The 21,041-nt window shown below is 46.9% G+C and overlaps 5 protein-coding genes across 6 annotated transcripts; 2 read left to right on the forward strand and 3 right to left on the reverse strand.

Annotated features, from left to right (window-relative positions):
* Window positions 1-5,641: 5,641 nt before the first annotated feature.
* Window positions 5,642-6,055, reverse strand: LOC132316946 (histone H3). Its single transcript, XM_059816968.1, has one exon. It carries the CDS (start codon window positions 6,050-6,052, stop codon window positions 5,642-5,644), a length of 411 nt encoding a protein of 136 aa, XP_059672951.1. The 5' UTR covers window positions 6,053-6,055.
* Window positions 6,056-6,933: 878 nt separating this feature from the next.
* Window positions 6,934-7,365, forward strand: LOC132316945 (histone H3). Its single transcript, XM_059816967.1, has one exon. The coding sequence runs from the start codon at window positions 6,937-6,939 to the stop codon at window positions 7,345-7,347; it is 411 nt and encodes a 136-aa protein (XP_059672950.1). The 5' UTR covers window positions 6,934-6,936; the 3' UTR covers window positions 7,348-7,365.
* A 924-nt stretch (window positions 7,366-8,289) lies between these two features.
* Window positions 8,290-8,692, reverse strand: LOC132316943 (histone H4). The gene has a single exon (XM_059816965.1). The coding sequence runs from the start codon at window positions 8,690-8,692 to the stop codon at window positions 8,381-8,383; it is 312 nt and encodes a 103-aa protein (XP_059672948.1). The 3' UTR covers window positions 8,290-8,380.
* A 10,691-nt stretch (window positions 8,693-19,383) lies between these two features.
* Window positions 19,384-20,110, reverse strand: LOC132316941 (histone H2A-like). 2 transcript variants are annotated; one of them, XM_059816961.1, is made up of 2 exons: window positions 20,007-20,110; window positions 19,384-19,901 (listed from the first exon to the last, which is right to left on the reverse strand). In XM_059816961.1, the coding sequence occupies exons 1-2, from the start codon at window positions 20,085-20,087 to the stop codon at window positions 19,698-19,700; spliced, it is 285 nt and encodes a 94-aa protein (XP_059672944.1). In that variant the 5' UTR covers window positions 20,088-20,110; the 3' UTR covers window positions 19,384-19,697. The 2 variants fall into 2 exon arrangements, with proteins under 2 accessions (XP_059672944.1, XP_059672943.1); XM_059816960.1 differs by having other exon boundaries at window positions 19,384-20,110.
* Window positions 20,111-20,458: 348 nt separating this feature from the next.
* LOC104256975 (histone H2B 8) lies at window positions 20,459-20,845 on the forward strand. The gene has a single exon (XM_059816964.1). The coding sequence runs from the start codon at window positions 20,465-20,467 to the stop codon at window positions 20,843-20,845; it is 381 nt and encodes a 126-aa protein (XP_059672947.1). The 5' UTR covers window positions 20,459-20,464.
* The last annotated feature ends 196 nt before the right edge of the window (window positions 20,846-21,041 follow it).

Raw genomic sequence — 21,041 nt, forward strand, 5'->3', positions numbered from 1 at the left:
TTCAAGGAGATTTGTAAAGGATAGTGAGAGAGATTCTGGATACTGGTGCAAGCAATAAAAAGATCTGTCAACTTACCAGGCTGGTTTTGCTTCTGTTTTTTTTTTTTTTTTTTTCCTTTTACCTTGCTGGGCAGAATTCTGGATGCACAAAGATTTCCAGCCTACATCCAAAATAGTGCTGTCTGAAGAAAGGGAGACAGGTGAGGAAAGGTTGGGACCTTTCTCCTTCCCAGTGAGTAATGCTTGCTTGCAAGTGCTTCTGCTGTGCTTAACTGGGGACACAAAAGCAGCCACCTGTGTGGAGGAGAGCAGCTTCATGCTGCCTCTGTGATGCTGCGGCTCTCTGGTTTCTTGTCCATCCCCCCCAGCCCTGCTTCCTCTCGTCAGGAACAGGGATGGAGTGGGTCCTTATCCATCTCCATTTGCTCTGCCTCTCCCACAGCTGCCTTTAGCAGCTCAATCAGCTTGGAGAATATCTGATAAGGCAGGAGGGAGCTGTATCTGCCTTTTCAAGAGAAAAGTAGTTCTCTCTTTTTCAGCAAAGCAAGAAGAGAAGCCAGAGAGGCCCATCTCTAAGCATTTACCTACTCACATATGCTGTGAACCTGATGACTTACTTTTGGCATAAACATTACCTGGAAAAGCAGTTCGCTGAGAACACCTCTGCCTGGTAACAGGAGTTCTCTTGTGAACATATGTGAAAGTCCATGACTTGACAAGCCACTCTGGGACAATGTGGCATAGGATCTCCAGTTTTGTCTCCACAACAGCAAACCAAGGCTGTTGCTCTTGTTACACTGCTCTGAAAGAGAAAATGTAGAATGTAGGGCAATCTCAGCAATGTAAAGTTCATCGATCCAGAAAGCAGAGGCATTAAAAACAAAACAAAAAACCACAAACACAAAAAACCAGCTTCTGCTGCACCCCCCCCATGTTAATCCTTTAAAGTCGATTGATCAATTCCAACAAAAATGACAGTTGATCCAAGTATCAGAGATTCTCAGTTCTAAAAAGTTTTGTAAAAATCAGCAGTGGAGTAGAAAGACATCCATGTTAGAGCCTTCATTGAGGAAAGGTGGCTACTGTGAACTGAATAGCTACTGCTTGGTTTTAGCATTCCAGCTAAAAAATCTGTTAAACAAAAAACCAAAACCCCCCAAACCCAACAGCTGAATAATAACTGAAGGCCAGTCAGTCCTTGTGTAGTGTGGTTGTGTGTGCTGCCCCTTCACAAAGAGGTACAACTGGAGAGTGCTAAAGGCAAAAGAATTTGGAAGAGGAACAGAGGGAGGGTTAAGAGATTTTTATAAAGGGAACTCAAGTTCTTGGAAAGAACTGATTGTGGAAGCCTTATAATTGATGGTGGAAAAGCTGAGTTAACTACATTGTTTAGGAAACGAGGATATATGGACAGGGAAACCAGACATTGATTTTTCTCTTGACAGTCTAAAAAAACCATGTTGACTAAAGAAAATAGATGGGAACTTGTTAACATCCAGTCACCCATCAACCATCTCACTTCAATAACAATGGAGTTTCCAGTGACTGACCAAGGCTTTGGAACATCCAAAAGAAATAATCCTTCAGAGTCAGGAACCCTAAGTCTGATGGGAGGGAACACAGAAAAGGCTTCAAGAACAGCTCCAGAACAACTTAAGGATGTCAGAGCTTGAAGGAGTCAGCAGCCCATTGCATGTTACTAAACAGTATGAACTGTGGGACTTGTGTTTTTCCCCTGGTTGGTGTATCTCCTCCAGGTGAACACATTGTGCTACAGGCTGTCAACTTTCTTTTGTTCCGGTAACAGCTCCAGCTAAAAGTTTCTAGGAGGCAATGGGAAGACATAAAGGAAAATCTGCTGTTAATGTTTTGCCACCTACAGCTCCTGGGTGAGTTCTGCGTAGATTTTTCTGGAAAATGCTCTTTCTTATTCTGAAATTTCAAGTCGGAAATATAATTCCTTTCTGTCTGTGCTTATTGCCAAAATGGGCTTAAAGAAAAAAAGATTTGATTTTTTTGAGTAGTATATTGGCTCATAATTATCCCACCTTTTCCAGCCTCTTCAGCTAGAAATGCTGGAGGACAGCTTATCTGATGAGGGAAAGTCAGACACCTCTGTATTACTTTGGGCTTATAGAGTACACCTTAGCAATACCAAATGCTCCTGAAAAACAAAGAAAAAACATTAACCAAAGCAAACAAGGAAAGACAAAAAGGTAGACTTTTAGACATAGTACAATAAGCATTGGAGATTTAGATTGGCTTCTGAACATCATTTTCTATTAGTCTGCTGTATTCCTCTGTGTGGAATACAGAGAAAATGATAAGCTAAACCAACAGGCCTATTGTAAAACTAGCTGTTTTATATAAACTTGCATGCTTTGATAATCTTTAAAGCCCTTGAGGAGGAACTGAGAAAGCTGATAAAGAACTTCTTGCTCTAGAAGGTCATGAAGCTGAAAAGTTGCTACACAAGTGTAAAGTCAGAAGAAATCAGCAGTAACTGGGGGAAAGGTAAAGACAATAGGGGGAGATCACAAGCACCAACTGACTCAGTTGAAGACCGAGTTGGCTTAAACCAGCCACAACTTCAAGGGGCATGCGAGCTAATTTAAATGCAACTAGCTAGTAACCAATGTAGTGTTGATCACTAACCAACGAGTGTAAACTTAGGCGGCTTTCTGCTAATCATGTAACGGGATAAATATGCTGTAGTTTTTGTATGGAGCAGAGCTAGCTTTGTGAAATATCACCTAGCTCCTGGCTTTGCGCAAATCTGTAATAAAGAAATACCTCGACCCTGTGTGGATTGGCTTGCACACCGGGTAAAGATCCCTCTTTTTGGGAGAACAAAAAGAAACAAGGAGAAGTCACAGGAAAAGTTATAGAACAACTAGACCATCAACAGAAGACATTTAGCACATAGCATTAGGGATTATTACAAATACATTGATGATGAGGCACAGCTGTCGAGTGGTTGTGATTATTTTGGAAAAATTCTAAAGTGCACCTTAGAATCACATTTGAGAAGTCTGCTTTTAACGTTATGTAAGCTACTGTAGATCATTTAGATGCTGAGATGGAAATATTAAACATAATTGTGTTATGTGCTACACACCTTGCCATCTGTAGCTGCAAGTTTTCTAGCTTTGTAAACTGCTGAGTGTCGCTGTCATCTAAAGAACTTATAGCTGCTTAGAGAAACAGCAAATATACAGGTCATATTTCTACAGCATAAAATAACTGTACTGAAAAAGCCGTATGATGAAAGGAAATGTTAAAGGGGGGAGAGAAAGTTGCCATGTATTTTGCAAAATAAGTAACATTTGGATGATTGAGATGTCGAAAGATAATTAAGATGATGCAACTCATTAAAATGATGTACCCTTCCCTGTGAATACAGCTGTTGAACTACAGTTAATAAAAATACTGTGTTTTGTGTACAAAAAGTAAAACTATGTGAAGTAAAAAAAGCAAAAGGAATACTTCAAGATACTATGAATCAATAAAGAGTAAGACCATGAAAATTACCAAAAATATGCCACATTTTTAAAAACACATGAAGTAATCTAAATTTTTTTTCATGGGTACATTAAAAAGATACACAAATCACTTCCTTCAACAGCACCTCTGTTGGGTTAACACAAAAAATCCACGTGAACATAAGTTAAAGATGTGGGACAAGTGAATGACTTTACCCCCAGCAAAAAATAAACGTGTTGACCCACGGAAAACGTTACTCAGCTCTCTGTATAACAGGGTGGATTTACTCGAGCACCGAGACCACCACGTCCGCCCCCTGCAATCCCCGACCCGGCTCGTTGTTGGAGCGCCGCGAAATGGCGGCGGCGGAGCGCGGGCGGGGCGGGACAGCACCGCGCGAGCGGGAAGCGGCGCTCCCGGGCCCGCCGCCCCCATTGGCTGGATTTTGCTGCAGACCCGCGGACGGCGGGGCCCGGCTCCGCCACTGGCACCGAGTGCCGCAACGACGGCACCGGGAAGCCGGGCCGTGCGCGACGGGAAGAAAGGTGTCCCTCCCGGGGATCTGCTCCCGCGGCGCCCAGGCCGAGCCGGCGGCGGGGTCGGCTGTCTCTCGGGGCCGCGGCCAGCACCGTGCCGCCCGCTGCGGAGGCGATGGCGGGAGCGTCCCTGCCCGCAGGGGGCAGGGCGCGGAGAAGAGCCCGCCCTTGCCCTGCCCCGTCGCAGTCCTCAAACAGGTCGGAGCACTGGCAATATAGAGAACCGCTGGCGCGCATTCCCGCCACACACTGCTTGGGTGGAATAGCGTGAGATCATGTCTGGTAGAGGCAAGGGCGGGAAGGGGCTCGGCAAGGGGGGCGCCAAGCGCCACCGCAAGGTGCTGCGCGACAACATCCAGGGCATCACCAAGCCGGCCATCCGCCGCCTGGCTCGGCGCGGCGGCGTGAAGCGCATCTCGGGCCTCATCTACGAGGAGACGCGCGGCGTGCTGAAGGTCTTCCTGGAGAACGTGATCCGCGACGCCGTCACTTACACGGAGCACGCTAAGAGGAAGACGGTCACGGCCATGGACGTGGTCTACGCCCTCAAGCGCCAGGGACGCACCCTCTACGGCTTCGGTGGCTAAACTCGATTCCTGAAATAGGTTACGCTTTTCAAACACAAAGGCTCTTTTCAGAGCCACCCACGCTGTCAAGAGAAGAGTCTTAGTCACTGTTTATGCGTACATCTTAGTTTTGCTGTCGTGACAAAGTTGAGGGCGGGCAGGGAGGGAGGGAGAGAGGGAGTGATGGGTGGGTTGGGCCTTCACTGTCGCCGCCTACAGCCCCCATTGTCCAGGGTCTTTCTCCCAGCCTGAAGCAACAGGCGAGTTTGACTGACATCGGTGACAGAGTGTGTCTCGATTGCGTTTTCTGGGAAGAAGTCTACTTTCTGGGAAGAATACTAGAGGCACACGAGTGTAGCGCTTGACTCTTGGCGTTCCTTGGGCTCAAGAGAAAAAATAATTCGGCTCCGAAAGATTCGTACGTCCTTCGTCCTCACCCATCCCCCTCCTCCCCCGGTCACTCCCCCTTACTGTCCTCGTTATGGAAGGGACAGGCAGGCGAGAAAATCAGGATGCTAGGGCAAGCGCTATAGAGAGCCGTTCCCCCGTCACCGGCTTCACCGCAGCGCACTGAAATGGGAAGCTCGCGAAATGGCGGCGCCCTCCTCTCTACCATTCAGGGGGCGGGACAAAGCGGGAAAGCGTGGGGGAGAAGAAACAGCTAAGAGCACCCGTAGCACTCCAGGGACTGCAGACGACAGAGACTTCGAACCCTGTACGAAAACGCCCTCCCTTACTCCCCCTCCTCCTGCTGCTGAAAAAGGCTGCCTACTCTCTAGATACTGCTCTCAACCCTCCTCCTCTCACCCTGCGCCGGCAGCTTTAAACGCGGGACCTCGGAACTGCCAACACACAAAGGGGAATGGGATCCCCACACGAACTGCGGCCCGAATCTCCTCCAGACATCCCAGAATCGGCGCTGCCTCGAGCACGGAGAAGAGCGCTCAGCACAGGCTGCCTATGCCTGCTCCAAAAAACAGAGACACAGCTCTCTCCAGTGACCATGTGGTGGCTCTTAAAAGAGCCTTTGGGTTTAGCGGTGGCACGGCAGGAACCTCAGGCACGCTCGCCGCGGATGCGCCGGGCCAGCTGGATATCCTTGGGCATGATGGTGACGCGCTTGGCGTGGATGGCGCAGAGGTTGGTGTCCTCGAAGAGCCCCACCAGGTAGGCCTCGCTCGCCTCCTGCAGCGCCATCACGGCCGAGCTCTGGAAGCGCAGGTCGGTCTTGAAGTCCTGCGCGATCTCGCGCACCAGCCGCTGGAAGGGCAGCTTGCGGATCAGCAGCTCCGTCGACTTCTGGTAGCGCCGGATCTCGCGCAGCGCCACCGTGCCGGGCCGGTAGCGGTGCGGCTTCTTCACGCCGCCCGTGGCCGGCGCGCTCTTGCGGGCCGCCTTGGTGGCCAGCTGCTTGCGGGGCGCCTTCCCGCCCGTCGACTTACGCGCCGTCTGCTTCGTGCGCGCCATTTCAACCTGCTACTGCAATCACTCACGAAACTGCAGTAGTTAGCAGTTACGACTGTTATTTATAGTGTACGGCGGCCCCGCCTTCCCGCCTCTGATTGGTCCAAAAAGAGAAGGATTTAATTGGGTAATTACAAACATCCTGCAAGCCCGGCGGTACCTGAAGGCGCCCCGTGCCCCAGCCCGTTTCCAAGAAAAGTTCTTTTTTTTTTTTTTAACTCAGGGAAGCCTGAAGGGTTTTTAAAGTTTTATTCCTTTAGTATGTACTTCTGTTTTTTTCTTGAGTTGTTTGAGACCCTGAATCGTGCTTATTTCGTCCTTATTTTAAGTACATGATATAATAACGTGTCTGACTTTAGCTGCTAAAAGAAGACGTTGGTCTGGGAGTTTTACTTTTGGATTGCAAATAAAGCATTAGGTTCCTCCAGAATTACTTCCCTAAATAATTTAGAACTGGCAAATATAAGCGACTGGCTTTTTACATACTTAGATTTTACCGAGAAAACAAACAAACAACAGAGTAGCCTTCTAATAAAACTAGGAAATGTTATTTTTTATTTTTACACATAGTTACAATCCTTTTCTGAATTGTATGAGAAGTATTAACATGATGAAGGGCAACAATAATAATGACAAGGCCTTACAAAGAGGAGAGATCGTTTCCGAAGAAACGGAAGATGAAAAGATCAAGCCTGTGACTTCACTATTAAAAAGCATGATTCAGCATAGAGGGGGTTAACGAGGGATTTTCAAATTGGCCCAATGAGATCGGCCCTTTCGATCAGCCAATGAACAAGCGGAGCTCGGATATAAAAGGGCTTAGTGCGCGTCGCAATTAGCCGTTTTCTGTTAGTTTTGCATTACCGCATCGGAAAGAACGCATAGAAATGGCGCGTACGAAGCAGACGGCGCGTAAGTCGACGGGCGGGAAGGCGCCCCGCAAGCAGCTGGCCACCAAGGCGGCCCGCAAGAGCGCGCCGGCCACGGGCGGCGTGAAGAAGCCGCACCGCTACCGGCCCGGCACAGTGGCGCTGCGCGAGATCCGGCGCTACCAGAAGTCGACGGAGCTGCTGATCCGCAAGCTGCCCTTCCAGCGGCTGGTGCGCGAGATCGCGCAGGACTTCAAGACCGACCTGCGCTTCCAGAGCTCGGCCGTGATGGCGCTGCAGGAGGCGAGCGAGGCCTACCTGGTGGGGCTCTTCGAGGACACCAACCTCTGCGCCATCCACGCCAAGCGCGTCACCATCATGCCCAAGGACATCCAGCTGGCCCGGCGCATCCGCGGCGAGCGTGCCTGAGGTTCCTGCCGTGCCACCGCTAAACCCAAAGGCTCTTTTAAGAGCCACCACATGGCCACTGGAGAGAGCTGTGTCTCTGTTTTTTGGAGCAGGCATAGGCAGCCTGTGCTGAGCGCTCTTCTCCGTGCTCGAGGCAGCGCCGATTCTGGGATGTCTGGAGGAGATTCGGGCCGCAGTTCGTGTGGGGATCCCATTCCCCTTTGTGTTGGCAGTTCCGAGGTCCCGCGTTTAAAGCTGCCGGCGCAGGGTGAGAGGAGGAGGGTTGAGAGCAGTATCTAGAGAGTAGGCAGCCTTTTTCAGCAGCAGGAGGAGGGGGAGTAAGGGAGGGCGTTTTCGTACAGGGTTCGAAGTCTCTGTCGTCTGCAGTCCCTGGAGTGCTACGGGTGCTCTTAGCTGTTTCTTCTCCCCCACGCTTTCCCGCTTTGTCCCGCCCCCTGAATGGTAGAGAGGAGGGCGCCGCCATTTCGCGAGCTTCCCATTTCAGTGCGCTGCGGTGAAGCCGGTGACGGGGGAACGGCTCTCTATAGCGCTTGCCCTAGCATCCTGATTTTCTCGCCTGCCTGTCCCTTCCATAACGAGGACAGTAAGGGGGAGTGACCGGGGGAGGAGGGGGATGGGTGAGGACGAAGGACGTACGAATCTTTCGGAGCCGAATTATTTTTTCTCTTGAGCCCAAGGAACGCCAAGAGTCAAGCGCTACACTCGTGTGCCTCTAGTATTCTTCCCAGAAAGTAGACTTCTTCCCAGAAAACGCAATCGAGACACACTCTGTCACCGATGTCAGTCAAACTCGCCTGTTGCTTCAGGCTGGGAGAAAGACCCTGGACAATGGGGGCTGTAGGCGGCGACAGTGAAGGCCCAACCCACCCATCACTCCCTCTCTCCCTCCCTCCCTGCCCGCCCTCAACTTTGTCACGACAGCAAAACTAAGATGTACGCATAAACAGTGACTAAGACTCTTCTCTTGACAGCGTGGGTGGCTCTGAAAAGAGCCTTTGTGTTTGAAAAGCGTAACCTATTTCAGGAATCGAGTTTAGCCACCGAAGCCGTAGAGGGTGCGTCCCTGGCGCTTGAGGGCGTAGACCACGTCCATGGCCGTGACCGTCTTCCTCTTAGCGTGCTCCGTGTAAGTGACGGCGTCGCGGATCACGTTCTCCAGGAAGACCTTCAGCACGCCGCGCGTCTCCTCGTAGATGAGGCCCGAGATGCGCTTCACGCCGCCGCGCCGAGCCAGGCGGCGGATGGCCGGCTTGGTGATGCCCTGGATGTTGTCGCGCAGCACCTTGCGGTGGCGCTTGGCGCCCCCCTTGCCGAGCCCCTTCCCGCCCTTGCCTCTACCAGACATGATCTCACGCTATTCCACCCAAGCAGTGTGTGGCGGGAATGCGCGCCAGCGGTTCTCTATATTGCCAGTGCTCCGACCTGTTTGAGGACTGCGACGGGGCAGGGCAAGGGCGGGCTCTTCTCCGCGCCCTGCCCCCTGCGGGCAGGGACGCTCCCGCCATCGCCTCCGCAGCGGGCGGCACGGTGCTGGCCCCGGCCCCGAGAGACAGCCGACCCCGCCGCCGGCTCGGCCTGGGCGCCGCGGGAGCAGATCCCCGGGAGGGACACCTTTCTTCCCGTCGCGCACGGCCCGGCTTCCCGGTGCCGTCGTTGCGGCACTCGGTGCCAGTGGCGGAGCCGGGCCCCGCCGTCCGCGGGTCTGCAGCAAAATCCAGCCAATGGGGGCGGCGGGCCCGGGAGCGCCGCTTCCCGCTCGCGCGGTGCTGTCCCGCCCCGCCCGCGCTCCGCCGCCGCCATTTCGCGGCGCGCCAACATCGAGCCGGGCCGGGGGGGGACCCGGAGGCGGCGGTTGTGGCGTTCTGGTCAGTCGAATTTTTTGACTTGGGGGAGGTCACTTTGGGGTAACATTCCCTGTGGCATAGCCCTTTCTTTTATGAATAACTCTGGAGGCTTGAACGGTTCCGGTATAATGGGTTAGCAGCTTTATCATTTCGGGAGACGATGTTGATTTTTGCTGGGGGTCTGTCGGCACCACGAGTCCACGGTGCGGGAGCTGCTCTGGTGACTGCCGGAGGCACGACCGGTGTAGAAAGCCCTCAAACCTTGCGTGCGCACACACATTGTTTTATTTTTCTTGTCTGACTTAGTTTTTAAATTTGCCGCGAATATGTATTTGAGTCTATTTTTACTTTGTTCTCGAGGGATCATCAAATAAATGTTTGTTCTTTTTCATCCCTTTTTCTTGAAATAATTTCCTCTTTCTTTGGGGATTTTGGGGGGGGAAGGTTTTGGGATTTTTTTTCTCTCTCTGTGTCGCCTTCTAGTATGTATGTTATTTAATTCAGCTTAAGTTTGGCCACCATTTTGATAAGTCTGTTTTTATGTGTAGATAGCCATGTTTGTATCAGCCTTTATTAAGTTCTTAATTATTTAGTCCTACAGAAATAGCAAAGATGTATTTATCTTTGCATATCAACCTTAATGGTGCTGTTGGCACAGATGAAGCTCCTCAGTTTATATTAGAATCACTGTGTCTTTGCACACTATCAGTTCACTTACTCTTTGAGAAAATCAGTTGATATGCAGCCTTTATTCTCCTCCATTTACGAGTTACAGCATGAATAGAATACAGCAGAGAGCTCAGTAAAGCTTCTGCATAACTGTAAAGCCTATTCTTTCCTGACGATTATTTCTCTCAGTATTTAATATCATACACCTTTCCCCTGGCAGTGATTTGTGTGGTTTTCCCTCTATTTGTCTGGATTCAGAGGACCTCTTTTGTTCTCTTCAGGACTGCTGAAAGAATTACTTTTCCTTTCTCATCTTGCGCATTTGTGTTTAATAATGTAATTTTTGGCACATCTTTTTCTATAGTTTTCATTTCACCTAATGACTTCAAATGGCGTAGGTGTTAATATTCTTGTAGATTATCCACTTAAAGTGGTTTAGTAGGAATTCTGCCTTGGAAGCTGCTCTATTCACCTCCCATGCCTAGTGTTGATTGGCACTTTGTCAAAAAGTTGCAATCTTTTTTAGCATCCATTTCTTTCTTCTTTTTATTTCACTAGATCTCTTTTTGTGGCATTTATTGTGTGGTTAATATTTTTTTTCATTAAATTTAATCTTTGCTTATTTTTGCATCATACTTTCTTGATCCTCGCTATATGAGACTTTCTTAAATAATCAACTTTCCATCCTTATCCAAGGCTCATTACTTCTTAATAACAACCCAATTAAGAACTGAAACAGCTAACTACATAATTTGTTCCTGACCTAAGTAATAGCTTAGCTTCAAAAGGGATAAAAAACATAGATGGTCTGAAGCGCAAATTTTTATTATGACCAATTTTACACAGAATCCTTGTAGATATGATAGCAATAGGCAGACACATAGAATAGATTGCTGTATTACAGTGTGGTTGGGTTATTTGCGGAAATACTATTCTATATTTCATTATTGTTAAAGTCAAGCTATGCTTACCCAATTTTACCTTTTCCACACCAAGCAACAGACAGTTTAATTTTTTTGGTTTTATTTTAGCATAATGTATGTGTGTGGTATTTTTCTAAACTTTTCACTGGCAGCTGTAGGTATAAAATAACAGTGTATATATTATTGAAGTGTTGGAGCACTCCTGAAAATAGACAAAATTAAACCAAAAGGAGGGGCATACATCCTGTTTACAGGAGCTCAAACCTTTCCATTTTCTGGAAAAGAAGGAAGGAGCTCTTAGCAATCTGCATTGATTGAATTCTGGAGTAACACTTCATTTCCTAATATGACATCTTGGTGTGACATTTTATGGCCAGTGTTCATCCTTCACTCCTGGTGGTTCATTTACATGGATTTTATAACACAGAACAAAAAAGTGAATATATGAACTACCTATTGATATTTTTTTTTTTTTTTTACAATGCAGCTTTTCCCATTAATCAAGACAGTATGGGGACAGTGCAAAGTTCTGTTTTCCTCTTCCTGATCAGGCAGCATTAGTTGGCAGAGCCCTAAGCTGTCTCCCATGACGTGGGAAGGCAGCCAGGGGACACTGGAGTGAAGGAGTGGGTTAGGTGAGGGCAGGAAAGAGCAAGAAAGCAACTCTACTCCTCTTCCCACTCTAGGTATGTCATACCAGATCGTAGCACTCCTCTTCCCTTCTTCACAGCTTTCAGTCTCCCATCCTGCCATTCCTGCTAATGCTCCTGACCTTCCCTTGATGAGGCTGTTCAGTAATGTGAATTTCAAAATTTGTTTTCTCTTCAGTGATCTACTTTTCTTTGGGGTTTTGAGGAAAAGGGTTCAGTTGTTATCTGAAGGAGCTGCTGATCTTTCAGTAGATCTGCCAGCACATGTATTTTCAGTTCATTAGGAGAATTAATATCAACTTCGAAAGTCTCCATGGTGTGTTTTTTAAACCAGCCAAAAGTATTGTGATAGGAATGTTACAATTTGGAGATACAGATTTGCTTCACCTCCTAAAGCAGTAGCTTGTGATAAATGTGCTATTTTACTTGTGTGAGAAATATGTGAGGGAAAGGAATAAAACTGTATCACATTCTCAGGGAAATGTAAGCGTTCTCAGAGCATAATCACAGGAAATGTAGAAGTCCAGGTAAACATGGAGATGTATTTTTGCCTACAGTAACAATCAACGTGATGAAAATATTACAGATGTTGTCTAATTCAATGAAAATAAATTATTGTTGTAAGTTGCATCACAAATTTGTTAATCGAAACACAAGCAAAATTAATGCTCTGTGCATCCTGCTCATATGGAGACTCCAAGCTGTCAATCTCTGCCTAGGCCATCAACCCACACCTCTGCACAGGCCATCTGCAACAAAACTGAAGACGGGCCCATCGGCATGACTGGTGGTTATCCCCTCAATATAAAGAAGAATGCCACATTTTGCACCTGACAGCTCAATATGCCCCTAAATTACTGCTGGACTGCCTGAGTTTTGATCAGCTCAACCCTAGTTTCCATTCTCATTCGCCTGGACTAACCTGATGGACCTGGCACCTCGACTGACTGCTCCCCATCGGTCTGTCTGCCCCAGGGTGCAGCAAGATTTCTTCTCAGGTGTGCACTTGCAACTGTGTGCTGAAGGCCACCATTGGTGCATTCAAAGTCACTTTCCTCCGGCTGGAAATCCTCATGCAGCGTGGATCGTGGCAGCTCCTACCCCAGAAACAGTTGGGTCTACCTCTGACAGAGTTTCATAAATCTCACTAAAATCATATATGTGTTTATTAATTACTGACCCTTAAAAGTGTTACTGTTTCATGCATTGATGTGTTTACATAGTAACCCTCAGTAGCCCTTCCTGGTTATCCCTGCACTTGCAAAAATGGACAAGAGAGAGCTCGGCCTGAAAGCAAAAATAAAAATAAAAAAAAGCACATAGGAGAAAGTTACAAAGACCTTTACGAGGTAATGCCCTATGTTTTTTCCCCTGTTTTTCAATGTATAGTTATTAAGTATTAATCTTATTAGTATTATCTTGATAATGATTATCCTATGCTGCTGCTGTTCTGTATGATACTGTCCTTTTACACCTCCAGCGTGTTGCATGTGCATGCATACACACAAACATGGCACGCATCTAGTATGAAATTTTCTGTTTAAATCCCCCCCGCTTAAAAAAGCATTAGAGCTGCTCTGATGTGGCTGTAAGGTCCTTCAGCAGTTACCAGTCTGTACACACACAGTGAGTGCCTATGACTGGCAACTAATGGGAATTTCACCACCTATAGAGACATGTGGACTTGAACTTCTGGATCATAATGGATGGTGGCAAATCAAACCCTCCTTTTGGTGATAAACAAAACCTCCATTTGCCTGACCTGCAACAGTGCTCTTGCCATGACCTTTATGGCATACACATCTTGTGTTCTCCAAGCTTTAGGCATTTCGGATGTCACTAAATGAAAATAAACTTCAGCCTTCTCATTTATTCACTTTTTTTGACCATAGTTTTCAGTTTCACCGCTTGTCCTCCTGCCCCTGATACCTGAGTCAGTCTTCAGAACTGGCTCACCACCATCTTCCACCTTCACTGCACCCTCCAGATCGATCCTAATAAAAAAATCCTCCCACAACAGAGAATAACTAACTAACTAGTTTGTTCAATGGTCAAAAGTACTAAAATGAAAATAATTTGAATCTCAAGAATCATCAGAAGATGAACAGAGAGCAAAACAGAGGATATTGTATCTTTGTACCATTGCAGCACTGTGTGAAATAGTTGCACCTCGAATACTGTGCGTATTTCTGGCCTCTAAATCAAAAAAAGATGTAGTGCAACATGACACGGGAGCCGGGGCCACGAGACAGACACAACACAGTGGCTGGGGCCAGGAGACAACTACTCAGTGAAGATGTTCTTACTGACCTTCTTTACTATCTATAAGGTCAGTGGCTAAATCTGTCAAATTTAGTGAGGTCCAATCTAATTACAAAGTTAGCAACCAACCAAAAAGTCACTGAGGCCAGAAGAGCTGCCTAAATATCATAGGTGGTTTCCTGATGTAAATGGACTCCTTATCTCCATAGGCTTTTTCAAGATGATAGAGAAGAGCAGAAGATGATGAGTGAAAAGGCGAGGATGGAGCCATCTCTCTCCTCCATAGAAATGAATTCTGGAGAACACAGCTGCTTGTATAACTGTGAGCACTTCCTGGTGTTAAATAGTTCTCATCTCTTAAAGACTTCTACACTGATCCTTGGTGGTATCAACTGCCGTTCAATTACATGTACTTGTTGAGGATCAGTTTTGTTTTTCTCATAAGGTCTCAAAAACCTCCAACAAACAATCCCTCAAACCAACCAAACAAAAACCTTCCTTCCCTGTGCCCGCCCCCCGCCCCCCCAGCTCCTATTCACTTAACTGTTTGGTTTTTTTTCAGGGATTCCAGGTTACTTAGTGTCCTGGTTTGTATTGATACTTCCATGGTTCTCTTACAAACTATGGGGGGAGGCAACAGAGGAAGTTCCATAGCAGTAAAAAGCTGCAGTGTCTGTAGGAAGAGGGAAGGACTTGGTTTCTATTTGAAATCCCTGCCCACATGTCAAGAGCAGTATCGTTCATAAGCAGAGTGCAGAGACTTGAAATAATCGAATTCTTAAAGAGGTGATATATAGAAATGCCATATGCAGAGGAGAAAGGTGTGTCCACATTAGCCTAGTTAGTATGGTAGGGCTGTTTCTGTACCATGCAGTCATACGTCCAGTTTTCTAGGACAGAATGAACAAGAGGGAAATGCTCTAATGATCATGGGCTCCTTACAGAAGTAGTTTATCAAGTAGGATGGTCTGTTGCACTCTCAGCAGTGAAGTTCGCAGAATCAAAATAGCACTTTCTAACAAAGCAAGCTGGACCCCGGACTGCCTCTTGGTGTGTGGTTTTTTTTTTTTTTTTTTTTTTTTTTACCCTGGGCAGCAGCTACAATATAAATAAAGCACAGCTAAAATAAAACCAACAGTCGATGCAAGAAACACTGGAGGTATTCAAAACGCCGGCTGGCTTTAACAGCAGTTGGGGGGGGGGGTGCTCAGCACCACACCGCGGTGTTACTCAGCAGATTCACCTTCCTTGCCTGCGGATTAACGAAATGGGAACGGCTCGGGGAGGAGAGGGGTGCGGGTGGCGGAGAAGGCAACCGGAGGGAGAGAGACGGAGGGAGGACAAGGTGCAGGAGGAGAAGGAGGAGGAACGGAGGGAGGGAAGCTCCTTCCCGGGCGGGATTGGTCAGAAATTGCTGCAGCGGGGGCGCAGCGGCGCCGGGCGGGCGGTGCCTCGGGCGGTGCTGAGCAGCGCCTCCCCGCCGCGCTCCGGCAGCTGCGGCTGAGGCTTTACGGTGCTGGGGGGAAATCTCCCTAGCCGGTCCATCCCCTCCCTTGCTCAGCTGTGCCAGTTATATGAGGGAGACTCTCGGAAGATCCGAAGAGAAAGACGTCCAGCGAATTACCTGCGGTTTATGGCAATCTGCTATTTTGTTAATGTTATATACACCCAGAGCATTTATTGTTGCCTGCAAACGCAGGTTTTGGCGGCATTTCTACAGCTATAGTGCTGTCAGACTTTCATTCAAATTTCCTGAATGTCAGTATCAGTGCCTCTGAAATTGTGTGAATGGAGACATGCGAGTTTCTTTTCTGTTTACCAATGTCTAAATTGATCCTGTATTGTGTATCTGAAAGAAACAAACAGTAATATCAATAGGGTTTTTTAAAACTTCATTTGGTGTGTAAGCAGGCCTGTTTCCAAGTGAATATGAAAAGTAAATTACTGATGATATTATTCAAAAGGTTTCTATACATTACACCAGATTTGGAAGACATTCCTACTTTATCATATTTTGGTCTGCTATGTATGGTTGCAGAAAGCTACTAAAGGAACTAAAAATTTGAGTGAAGGGATTTGAGAGTAATTTATGAAAAGACCTATAAATGTTTAATCTTTGTGCAGACTGTGTCACATAAATGTTCAAAATAGTTTGACAAAGACCAGCTGACAGTCTCATGGAGATACCCTTGGTATCAGGCAATTAATTCCAGTCACTTTTGTTGGCCTAGGCAAATACTCTAACTTGCCTACATTTTTGGTAAATATGCTAGCCTAAAGCAACTTCTCCTGAAAGGCAAGAGGAAAAAAATTAAAATCACACCTTTCTCTAAGACTGTGGAAGACTGCTTAGTACCAAGGGAGTTTGAACAATGTCTTTATCCTGTCCATAATCAGGTCATTAAAGAGCAATCAAGCATAGTCTTTTTCAAGAAAAGCATAAATAAGACTTTCAGAAGGAAAAGAATATTCAAGGACTTTTTCTATACACTGTTTGTCGAGATGTTCTGTAACACTACGACAAAGTCAACCAAAAAGTAAATGTTCTTTTATTACTTCACCTTTTGACTTGTTTGTCTGCATACTTGGGAATGTTTCTGCAACTGAGCATGGTTTCTTTTTTTTAATATTGTCTTGCATATTATCTTCTAGTGCTTTATGGAAAAACAGAGAACTATTAAGTAACTACAGGTTGAATAACATTCTTTGGGAGCAAGCTATCTGAAAGATTGCACTACCTGTGCTATAGCTAGTACTTTAAAGCATGAGGATATATTTTGTGTGGACTTAAAGGTCAAGAGTAATTTAGGTCATCTATGATGCTAAATGTTTTTTCATTACCATCAGCATCTGTGATGCACTGTTCTTAAATCTAAAGCCTTCCTCCTTTATGTAGAAACCTGTTTAAAAATTTAGGCTGTCTTAATAGTTTGAAAGAAATTTGGGAAGGGATACAGATTAATTAGAAATTCTGCATCTGCAATGAAATAAAATACTTGTGCTTTTTAAAAAAAACTTTTAGCTCTCATCTGTCACATAAATAAATAGGTGATATAATCCATTTCTCTCTTCTATTTCAACACATACAAAACTTTTGTTTAACTATGGTATGCAGACAGAAGATGTGTTCATTTATAGCAAGCATAGTTACATGAGGCAGAAGACTATATTGCCTTTCTACATTAAATGTGAATGCCTGGTCAGAAAAAAACAAGGATATGCAGTAATTGTAGGAAAATATTCCAGTCATATTTTAGCTGAAGAAAAAGATGATTTAGTGTACACAACTCATCCGTTTGCCTGTAGTAACAAAAGCATGTTAAAAAACGTCGTGAAAATACTGTTGGTTACATAGAAAACAGATTAGTGATAAACTGCTATCAAAGGAAAATGTGCTCTTTATATGCACCATCTCAAGGGGTAAAAATAGCTAGAAAGGCAGAGAACAATATGGTAAATCTTGTGACTTTCCATTACTTAATGTAACTAGTTTCTAGTGAAGAAGATAATAGAAAAAAATACTTTAGATTTCAATCAGTCTGTATCTCATTTGAAAATAAAAGATGTTAGAATACTTGTTTTTTCAAGTGACTTTTCAAACATCAGTGGGGAAAAAACCCTCCTTCCCTAATTTCCAAGAGAAGCAAACCAGACCCACTTCCTTCTCAGGCACTTCAGTGTGAGCATTGGTCCTGTAGAGAGACATGCTCTCTCCTCACAGCATGTTTCCGAGGGCAAAAATGAAACCCGGGAGGCCTCTGTTTCAAAACACGGGATTTTCAAATGGCCCAATCAGAACCTTCTACAAATCAGTCCTCTCCTTCAGACCCATGCAATCTCTTCCCCCCATACTAAATATCCACCAATAGAAGGCTATTTTGCTTACTATACTACATAAAAGAGACTGAGATTATTAAACAAAAAACAATCCTCAAATGTTTTAAACCTAGTTCTAAGCCTCAAATTTTAGCATGGCTACTAATAAAGTCCATCTCGGAAGAGTAGGTGATCGACACCTAATACTATTTATTTCAACAAGACAGGGCTGATAAAAAGGGAAAAAAAGAAGTTCTCAGCCTGTTAAAAACAAACAAACAAACAAACCAACCCCAAACCCAACTTGAAAATTGTGTAAGAAGCAAGTATTGTTTAAAACCAGCCCCGTGAATCTCATCTTGTTTCCAAGCCCCACTGCAGCCGGGCACTCCTGTGTTACCTCCCTCTGCTTGAAAAACGTCTTCGATTAACACATTGCCACGATGACTCACTCCTCTGCCTCCTGAGGGAGGACACTGCAAAAAGCAGCAGAGTTTTCCTCGCCTTATTTCTCAGCGAGTACTTTTAAAGAACAAAGAACACCCCCACCCACCCCCTCCCCGCCCTCAGGCAGCCTCATTCGGAGACTCCTAGCTCGCGGCGGTGCATTCCTGGCTTCCCTTTGGGCGGTTTTGTTTTCATCCGCATAAAGCACTACTGAGTGAAAAAGAAATAAAAGCCAGTTTTATCTACAGCTGCCTAACAAAGGAAGGAATGCGGTGTCCCTTACAGTGGAAGAAAAAAAAATATTAATCTGTTCGGAGGAAACACAGAGGGGAGAGGAGTCTTCACTACCTTCCGGCAGGGCAGACTCCCCAAGGCACCAATTGCGGAGACGCTCCTCCCTATAAATACCAACCTCTGGCTGATTATCTTTATTTATATCTCCCTAACACCCCCCTCCCCGCCTTTATTTTTAAACCTACCTCTGACCATGTCCGAGACTCTGCCCGCGCTCCGGCCCCCACCTCCAGGAAGCCGAAGGAGCAGGCGGCTCCAAAGCCCGAGGGGCCCCAGCGCCACCGAACTGATCACTGAGGCCGTGACCGCCTCCGGGGAGCGCAAGGGGCTCCCACACTCACGAAAGCCAAGACAAGGGCCCCTAAGCAGCCGGCGGCCGCCGCGGCCAAGAGCCCCAAAAAGGCAAGTAAGGCTGCCAAGCCGAAGGCGGCAGCGCCCAGGGGGCGATAATTTGGGAGGAAAGGAAACTTTTGCAGATAAACCCAACAGCACTTTTAAAAGCCACTCACACTGTCAGAAGGAAAAAGAACTGAAACATCAGCTCACGTCTAGATTGGTACACAAGGATCCCCTGCCGGGCATATATGTGACTTTCCGTAGTGCTTCTATACAAACTCACACGCTATGGAGAAGTAAACTTTACCCTGTTTTGTTTTAAGTCGTGATTCTCCATTAAGATTTCCACTCCCCCATCGCTTACTCAGAATAGCTGACGCTGTCCTTTGGAAACAGTCCGGGATTAATTGCGGGACAGCATCCCCGTGAAATACTGACAATTCTGTCACTACTGCCTGAAAGCCGTAGACCGGAAACAAGCAAAAAAGGAACCTCATGAGGCAGAAAAAGAAAGCAGCCACTACGCACAAGGCGCTTGGACTCTTTTTCCACCGGCGAAATAGGGGCAGCAGTGGCTGCGCCAGCAGGAAAGCACGCCTCATGCCGCCCCGGGTTTGAAAACCGCACATTCCACCCTTTGCCGCGGGTAGGAACGGAAACCCCACCCCTTCTCCCCCGCCACAGTCCACCTCTGCCGGGATTAACGGTAGTTCCCCCCACAGAAACCGTGGAGGGGGAAGGCATCGAGCCCACCCTTGCCGTCTTCTTATACACTCTCCTCACACTACACTGCGGTGAACGATCTCAATCTTAAACACTGTCTTTTATTGATTTTTCACAAAAGTAGAGGTGAGAGACATTTACATAAGTACATTGACTTCTTGGAGAAAAAAAAATGCAAAGACCTACACCGATCAGGAAAACAAAATTTAAGCTATGTACAAAAAGAATTTATGCTTCAGAAACATTCCTTCTACATCTGAAGTTTCCAGATATATCAAAATACAGCTTCGGGAGAATGGACTACTTGGAGACTCAGGCGTTCCTGCTCTTTCTGGGAAGATGTGGGTGGCTCTGAAAAGAGCCTTTGGGTCGTTTGTTGAAAAGTTTTATTTGGTTTTAGCCTTGTGGCTGTCGGTCTTCTTGGGCAGCAGCACGGCCTGGATGTTGGGCAGTACCCCGCCCTGCGCGATGGTCACCTTGCCCAGCAGCTTGTTGAGCTCCTCGTCGTTGCGGATGGCCAGCTGCAGGTGGCGGGGGATGATGCGCGTCTTCTTGTTGTCGCGGGCCGCGTTGCCCGCCAGCTCCAGGATCTCGGCCGTCAGGTACTCCAGCACGGCCGCCAGGTACACCGGGGCGCCGGCGCCCACCCGCTCCGCGTAGTTGCCCTTGCGCAGCAGCCGGTGCACGCGGCCCACGGGGAACTGCAGCCCGGCCCGCGACGAGCGCGACTTGGCCTTGGCCCGCGCCTTCCCGCCCTGCTTCCCGCGGCCGGACATACCTCAGATAAAAGCTTAAAAAAAAGGGGAAGTAGAAAAAGAATTAAAAAAAACTACATAAAAGACAAAAGAAAAAGCTGTGAAAACACAAGAGATGCAGAGAAAGCTGCCACCCTGCCTTTTTATCCCTTCTTGCTGAGGTTCGGTGGGATTGCTGATTGGCGGAGGCTGCGATTGTGAAGTTAACCAATGGGAAGACAGATGAAATAGCGACCAATCGAGAATGCTGGGTGGTGTGACATCAAGAACCTGTATTGTCCAATAGACAAGAACATTCTTGAGCCTTCTCATTTGCATACCGTCCCTATAAATGCGGGGGTCGCCGTTATTGTTTTTACGTCGTTCCTGTGGTAGGCAGGTAGTGACGGACTTGTAAAATGCCGGAACCAGCTAAATCAGCTCCTGCTCCCAAGAAGGGCTCTAAGAAAGCGGTCACTAAGACGCAGAAGAAAGGCGACAAGAAACGTAGAAAGACTAGGAAGGAGAGCTACTCGATCTACGTGTACAAGGTGCTGAAGCAGGTGCACCCCGACACGGGCATCTCGTCCAAGGCCATGGGCATCATGAACTCCTTCGTCAACGACATCTTCGAGCGCATCGCGGGCGAGGCCTCGCGCCTGGCGCACTACAACAAGCGCTCCACCATCACCTCGCGGGAGATCCAGACGGCCGTGCGGCTGCTGCTGCCCGGCGAGCTGGCCAAGCACGCCGTCTCCGAGGGCACCAAGGCTGTCACCAAGTACACCAGCTCCAAGTAAATATTTGTTTGAAAGATCGTCTAAACCAAAGGCTCTTTTAAGAGCCACCCACATATTCAGTAAAAGAGTCGTTCACACTGATTGATTTCGGTGAGTGGTACTCATATTTAGCATTATTTTAGTTCTTAGATTCGGACATGTGATTTAATAGTAGAGAAAAGTCTGTCATGTTAAAGCACTGGGAATGATTTCGGTT

Source organism: Gavia stellata, chromosome 4, assembly GCF_030936135.1.
Source record: "Gavia stellata isolate bGavSte3 chromosome 4, bGavSte3.hap2, whole genome shotgun sequence".
NCBI lineage: Eukaryota > Metazoa > Chordata > Aves > Gaviiformes > Gaviidae > Gavia > Gavia stellata.